General features: G+C 47.4%; 1 protein-coding gene across 1 annotated transcript in view; it reads left to right on the plus strand.

Moving 5' to 3' along the window:
• Positions 1-5392, plus strand: part of MMP2 (matrix metallopeptidase 2) — a gene marked incomplete at its 5' end in the record, with an annotated part of 22981 nt that extends 17589 nt beyond the window's left edge. Inside the window, 3 exons of the mRNA XM_015408771.1 lie at positions 1231-1390; positions 2208-2317; positions 4793-5392. Of these exons, the coding sequence (XP_015264257.1) occupies positions 1231-1390; positions 2208-2317; positions 4793-4896 (374 nt within the window). The remainder of the gene's footprint in view (positions 1-1230; positions 1391-2207; positions 2318-4792) is intronic.
• Between the last annotated feature and the right edge of the window lie 2495 nt (positions 5393-7887).

Below are 7887 nucleotides of genomic sequence, written 5' to 3' on the forward strand. Positions count from 1 at the left end.
CCTGAGGACAGAGCCGCGGGGGACCGTAAGATCACGTTCCCGCACTACTTTTAGCCCTGGCTCTAAAATGCCTCCCTTCCAGTGCGGATTTTCCCACTCGCATGACCGGGGCCTTAGTTAAATTACTACTAGGTTCATTGTAGACTTACCTGTTGTATTATTGAAAAATTGTAGACTTACCTGTTGGCTTTTTGTAAATACTGCATATGTAGTATTCTTAGTTCAATTACTACCAGCTATATTGTTGTTACTCATTAGTAAATTGTTTTATTATTCTATTCTTAGGCTCCTGTCACACGGGCAGGAAAATGCGGGGGGGAAGCGTGGCTGTTTGCCCCGGGGCAAACTAACGCAGGGTTAAGCGATCAGACCTCCCGTGGAGGTCCCGTGGAGGTCCTGTGGGTAGGGAGAGGTGCTGATCACAGGACGGTCCTGCGCGCAACAAAGAAGCGGCGCGGTGTGGCAAACTGTTTTTTTTTTCCATGTACACCAAAAATGTGCATGCTTCGTTGGGTGCCTGTGCGCATCCACAGAGACTTGGGGGGGGGAAAAACCTTTTTTGCAAGGGGACATGGGCGGGCGACGGATGCCACCGGAAACGCGATCAGATGCCCGCCCTTGCCCTGCGGTTTCCGGAAACTAGTACCTCCGAGGTACTAGTTTTTTGCCGCGCGTCTTCGGCGGGAAGCCTCGGTTGAGCCACGGGAGCGCTACGCTTCCCAGATGTGCCGGTGAGATCGTGCCCTGAAAATCCGCCTGTCTTCCGTCTCTCTAGCGTGGCTAATGTTCCGTGTGACCGCAGCCTTAGTATCCTTCTACACAGTTGTTGTTTTTTTGGTCTTATCCTGACCTGGATAGCCCAGGCTAGCCTGATCTCATCAAATCTCAGAAACTAAACTGGGTCAGCCCTGGTTAGTACTTGGATGGGAGACCACCAAGAAAGTCCAGGGTTGCTATGCAGAGGAAGGCGATGGCAAACCACCTCTGTTCATCTCTTGCCTTGAAGATGCTATGGGGTCTCCCCTTGAGGGCACTTACATGAAATAAAAGAATAACTCATTGGGAGAATCCTCTAGGAGGGAAGCAGCGACTGAATCCAGCTCACGGTTATCGTGAAAACATATCGTTGCTCTAAGAGATGAAATCTGAGAACCTGTAATCTAGGAAAGCTGTTTCCCTTCCAGTTGACTCACTTCTAACCATGATATCATTCTCACCTTGTTTTCATAGGAAATGAATACTGGGTCTATTCGGCAAGCACTTTGGAGAGAGGTTATCCAAAGAGACTCACTAGCCTGGGACTGCCCCCTGATGTACAACAGGTCAACGCAGCTTTCAACTGGAGCAAAAACAAGAAGACTTACATTTTTGTAGGAGACAAATTTTGGAGGTAAGAGATTGGTTGCATTTTTTCCCCAAGTGGCTAATCTAGACCTGCCACGGTGCCTTTCTCGCCTTCTTAAGAACCTTCCCTCCACATCGAGGCAGGGCCGGGGCAGATCACAACAGAATATGGAGTTTCTGTTTTCAGAAGTAATAGACCTCTTAGAAGTAATAGACCTTCGATAGACCTATCCACCATAAGGGTGCGGTCAGACGGCATGCTGAGAGTGGGTTAAACTGCTCTGGCTCTGACTGGGTTATATTTGATCTGGATAATCGCGATCACACATACCTCCCTTATCCCGCCTTACCGCACAGTCACGTCATTCCCCGGCATCTACACTACTGACACGCGGGAGTGTGTGTTGGCGAGTTTTTTAAATTTTTCCTCAATTTGCGCATGCACATAGGTGCCCCTACATAGAAGGGAGGGAAGTTATCACGGTGCATGCGCAGAACCACCAGGGTGAATCGATCCAACCCCTCCAACAAAAGACTTCCCTTTAAATGTTTGACCCGAAAATGGCCTCCGCGAGATCCCGATCTCATCTAAACGCTAAAACAAGTGACCGTTTAAATGTCAGTTTCCTAAACGCGGTGGCAAATGCAATGCAAAGCTAGAGCATTTCTGACTGGTGGCTGTCCATCCTCCACTTGAAGACCTCCAGGAAGAGAGAGCCCCTCCTCCCCTAACCGATTCCATGATTTATTGTTTTTTACTTCTGTGCACAACTTTGGTGTGATGGTTATTTAGAAACATCTGTTACAAAATCCAAACAGTGATGACATCAGGATTTTTTTTAAAAAAAAACATATTTTACCAGGTACAATGAAGTAAAGAAGAAAATGGATCCTGGCTTCCCCAAATTAATTGCAGATGCTTGGAATGGCGTTCCAGACAGCTTAGATGCTGTTCTGGATGTGAGCGGAACAGGTAAGCTGGCAGCTGATATCTGACATTGAAAGAGCCCCCCAGGAATCATAAAATAAACTGGCAGACTAAACGGCCCATCTGAATGTGTCTAATCTTTTGAAAAACCCAGCACCACTAATGTTCATTACAATCTTTCGTGAAAATAGTTTCAGGTAGCCATTATAATCTGCAGTGGAAAAGCTAGTATGAGATGAAGGGAACTTTGACTCTGGGAAGCATACACCCTGGAAATAGGGTTGCCAACCTCCAGGCGGGGCCTGAAGATCTCCTGGAACTACAACTGATCTTCAGTCAAGAGAGATCAGCTCTTCTGGAGAAAATGGATGCTTTGGAGGGTGGACTCTATGGCATTAGAGTCTTTCCTCCGCAAACCCCACCCTCCCCGAACTCTTCCCCAAATCTCCAGGGGTAGAAATTCAATTAATCAATCAATCAAACCTACCTGGAAATTGTGCTGATCTTAAAGGTGGTACTGGACTCACATCTAGTTCTACCTTCCTTCCTTCAGTTTGGTGTAGTGGCTGAGTGCGCGGACTCTAATCTGGGAGAACCGGGTTTGATTCCCCGCTCCTCCACCTGCAGCTGCTGGGTGACCTTGGGCAAGCTATAGTTCTGTCAGAGCTGTTCTCTCAAGAACAGTTCTGGAAAGAGCTCTCTCAGCCCCACCTACCTCACCGGGTGTCTGTTGTGGGGAGGGGGAGGGGAAGGAGTTTGTAAGCCGCTCTGAGACTCCGAGTGCGGGGTATAAATCCAATCTGAGAGCCAGTTTGGTGTAATGGTTAAGTGCGAGGACTCTAATCTGGGAGAACCGGGTTTGATTCCCCACTCCTCCACTTGCACCTGGCTGGATGGCCTTGGGCAGGCCGTAGTTCTGATAAGAGCTGTTCTTGAAAAAGAGCAGTTTCTGTCAGAGCTCTCTCAGCCCCACCCACCTCACAGGATGTCTGTTGTGGGGAGGGGAAGGGAAAGGAGTTTGTAAGCCGCTCTGAGACTCCTTTGGGTAGTGAAGGGTGGGGTATAAATCCAGTCTTCTCCTCCTCCTCCTCCTCCTCTTCTTCTATCTCCCCCTCCTCCTCCTCCTCCTCCTCCTTTCATTCATATTGTCATTCTCTATTCCTTCCTAATGGACAACAGAGAATTCAGCCAAGGCTTTACCTGTCTCTCTTTCAATAGCCATCTTCTCACATGACTGCTAGTTTGTAGTGTGTGTGTGGGGGGGCTGGTCACAGTTCTCTCACAACTCACTCAGCCCCACCTACCTCACAAGGTTCCTGTTGTGGGGAGAGGAAGGGAAGGAGATTGAAATCTGCTCTGAGATTCCTTAAACTAGAGGAAAGTGGGTTAGGGAAATCTACTCTTTTTCTCCCATCCCTCCCCAAATGCCACCTCCCCCAGGCTCCGCCCTCAAACCTCCCGGAATTTCACAACACAGAGCTGGTCACCCTCTATTAGATTCAGAAGGGCCTTGCAGACATCTAGCCCTCCTCCCCAATGCCGGGAATGCAAAGCTAGAGCATTTCTGACTGGTGGCTGTCCATCCTCCACTTGAAGACCTCCAGGAAGAGAGAGCCCCTCCTCCCCTAACCGAATCCATAATTTATTGTTTTTTTTACTTCTGTGCACAACTTTGGCGTGATGGTTATTTAGAAACATCGGTTACAAAATCCAAACAGTGATAACATCAGGATTTTTTTTTTTTAAATCATCTTTTACCAGGTACAATGAAGTAAAGAAGAAAATGGATCCTGGCTTCCCCAAATTAATTGCAGATGCTTGGAATGGCGTTCCAGACAGCTTAGATGCTGTTCTGGATGTGAGCGGGACAGGTAAGCCGGCCGCTGATATCTGACATTGAAAGAGCCCCCCAGTCTGCTACAGAAATGTTGAGGGACATTGTTTTTTGGAGGGGTCACCTGCCCTGCCCTGCCCTGTATGGGTCAGACTAGGCAAATCTCAGCAGATCTCTGAAGCTAAGCAGGGCTGACCCTGATTAGTATTTGCAGGGGTCCTTTCGTAGAAAAAGAGGTGCAGGAGCTCATTCGGATAACTCATTAGCAGAACTTATTTGCATATGCCACACACACCCCTGACATCACTGGAGGTGTGTCAGAAGGCAACACCCATTTTCATTATCCTGATTTTTTCTGAGCATGGTTGTTAATGGTTCGGGATTTGTGTGGGTGGGTGGATTTGGCGGGTCTCAAAAATGTGGAACCATTATTTTTGCCACCACCGTTCCAAGGCAAAGGTTGGGTGGGTTTCCCATCAAAGCAACCTGGCCCCTATCCCCAAATCCCTTGGAGTTTCCCAGCTGGGGTTGGCCAGAGTGGTTGGGTCATCAAACCCATTTGCCGGTTGACCAAAGTTCAACCACCTCTTCTCAACTCTGTGATGAAATAGCTGTCTCCCCCATTCCAGCAGCATGCCCAAGCAACTGTACGTTACGTCAACTGAAGACTCATTTTCTCCTTGCAGGTTTCAGCTATTTCTTCAAGGACTGGTATTACCTCAAACTGGAAGACCAGAGTCTGAAGATCGTTAAAGTTGGCAATGTGAAATCTGATTGGCTGGGCTGCTGAACTGAGTGACCTCTTAATAACCAAAAAAACATGTACACTTTTTTTTTTGGTACAAGTCCTATGTCTTACCTGCCATTAGAGATAGACCTGTATGTTAATTCATTGGCCAGTCTGGAACTGGCATCGTCGCTCAGTTACTATTTCTTTATGCAACCACGTATTAGAGCGTGTGATTAAGCACATGTACTTGGGAGCGAGTTCCAGCCAAACCCGGGAATTTACTTTCTAAGTCCAGGCATTGAAGATTAGGGGTGCCAGACACGTACAAGGACTTTTGTTTTTGTTTTTTTCCATTGCTTAATTTAAGACTTTTGGAGCCTTTGGGCAAACAATAAAAGATGTTTACTTCAGTAGCCTGAAATATGGTACTATGTTCAGTTTACCACATCAGCAGATTGATACTAGCAGCAAGAGAGCTGTGATTCTCTGTTTTCCTGGGTCACGATCAAATGGGAGGGAGGAACCAAACATTTGAATTCGCCCTCAAATTAATAAAATCCCCCCCCTGCAAATTTGAAATCTACCTATCGGGGAGAAACTTAGGTTAGGCTGATTTCCCACATAACAGGATTGTTTTGTATACGCAGGGAGCAGTGTTCCCTCTAAGCTGAGTTAGCGTGAGCTAGCTCACAGTTTTTCAGCCTCCGGCTCACAGATTTTTGTCTTAGCTCAGGAAGGATGGCTCCAGAGCAAACTAACTGATGCAGTAGCCAAATCGCTTGCTCACAACTATAAAGCCAGTAGCTCACAAAGTAGAATTTTTGCTCACCAGACTCCACAGCTTAGAGGGAACATTGGCAGGGAGATGATTTCTACATCCACATGTATATTCAAACATTCAATTTCCCCATCTGGTTCTGACCTGTGACTCCTACATCATAGGGACCTACAGATCATGTAAGTCACTTGAAAAATCGTGGGTTTTAGGATCCAAAGTAAATACCACTGCATCCAAGATATGAAATCCTGATTCCAAAATGAGTATCTTTAGATTTTTGTCTTCAAACATTAAACTGCCTGTAGCACCCCCCTGGGAGCAGGGGAATGTTCTACTCAGAGTCCCTGAGGTGGTTCTTGACATGACAAGCCCAGTCCACTGTTTCTTTAAGCAGCTCTTTTATTCGTCCCAACAAACCCCCTGAAGGTGTGATTCAAGTCAGCCACCGCAGGGCTACACTGTATTACACTGAAGAAGAGCCCCGCTGCTCTCACCTGCCTCTTGCTTCATCTTTCTTCTTCACCTGCCAGCCTCCTGCCCTTCCCAGTCAGTTCGGCTTAGTTGTTAAGTGCACAGACTCTAATCTGGGAGAACCGGGTTTGATGCCCCACTCCTCCACATGCAGCTGCTGGATGACCTTGGGCAAGCCATAGTTCCGACAAGACAAATATTGCACACACGTTTTTGTTAACATTAAATGAGACTGCAAGACAAATATTGCACACACGTTTTTGTTAACATTAAATGAGACTGCAAGACAAATATTGCACACACGTTTTTGTTAACATTAAATGAGACTGCCAAAAATTAAAAAAACAAATGGGGTAAAAACAGATATTGATAATGATATTTATTGATCTAATGATATTTATTTGTCTGAGAGAAAGAGAGAGAGAGGCAAAAAGAAAGAATGAAAGAGGTGGAAAGAGAGAAAGAGAGTTGTTGCTGTTGTTGTTCGATCGCACAGTCGAGTCCGACTCTTCGCGACCCCATGGACCAGATCACGCCAGGCCCTCTTCCGCTGTCCTCTGAAGTTGGCTCAATTTCATGTTCGTTGCATCTATGACACTGTCTAACCATCTCATCCTTTGCTGTCCCCGTCTTCTTTGACCTTCAATCTTTCCCAGCATCAGGGTCTTCTCCAGTGAGTGCTCCCTTCTCATTTGGTGGCCAAAGTATTTTAGCTTCAGTTTCATTATCTGGCCTTCCAGGGAACAGTCAGGGTTGATTTCTTTTAGGATTGACTGATTTGATCTTTTTGCAGTCCAAGGGACTCTCAAGAGTCTTCTCCAGCACCATAGTTCAAAAGAATCTATTCTTCTGCGCTCGGCCTTCCTTATAGTCCAACTCTCGCAGCCATACATGACTACTGGGAATACCATTGCTTTGACCATGCGGACTTTTGTTGGCAGGGTGATGTCTCTACTTTTTATCATGCTGTTAAGAGAGAGAAACAAAGAAAGCAAACAGATGGGGACATGAGGGAGGGGGAAGGAAGGAAAAGAGGGAGGAAGAAAGGGAGAAAAAGAGAGAGAAAGGTGGAAAGAACACGGGCCGGGGAAGGGAAGACCGATTGGAGAGGCAGGCCTCCCCTTCGCTTCCCCAGCTGCCCTGCCGGGAGCCACACAATATCTGTGAAAGAACCACATGCAGCTCCCGAGCCACAGTTTGGCCACCCCTGGGTTAACCTCTAAGATTGTGCAGAAGTATGAGTTGGGGTGCCAACTCTGGGCTGGGAAATTCCTGGAGATTTGGCTGTGGAACTGGGACTGGAGGGACCTCAGCAGTGGTGTGGTGCCAAAGAGTCCACCTCCCAAGGCAGCCATTTCCTCCAGGGGGACTGATTTTTGTCATCTGGAGGTCAGGTGTAAGTCCAGGAGAGCTCCAGGTTCTACCTGGAATTTGGCAACTGTATAGGCGGATCAAAACCAAGTCTTCCTCTGGCTTCTGACTAGCCCTTGAAAGAATAAGATGGGCAATCCCCACTTTCTCTTCTTCTTTGCAATGTAACAGCACAGGGGAAAGGGGAGGAGATCAGTGGAATCGCACACTCAGGGGTCATTTCCTGCCAGAGCACACAGGAGTGGATATCCGGCAGTAAAGAGCCCAGGGGGTGGGCACATGCAGCAAGCCCCACCCCCTGCTCCCAGCAGCCCTCAGTCAGAGCAAGAAGCAGCCAGGTAAGCTGCAGAGCCCCTCCAGCCCCCCCGGTCCAAAACAATCCAGTGGCACCTTTAAGACCAAGTTTTATTCAGGTACAAGCTCTCCCTCCT

Source organism: Gekko japonicus, unplaced genomic scaffold, assembly GCF_001447785.1.
Source record: "Gekko japonicus isolate JY-2015 unplaced genomic scaffold, Gekko_japonicus_V1.1 scaffold2905, whole genome shotgun sequence".
Taxonomy (NCBI): Eukaryota; Metazoa; Chordata; class Lepidosauria; order Squamata; family Gekkonidae; genus Gekko; species Gekko japonicus.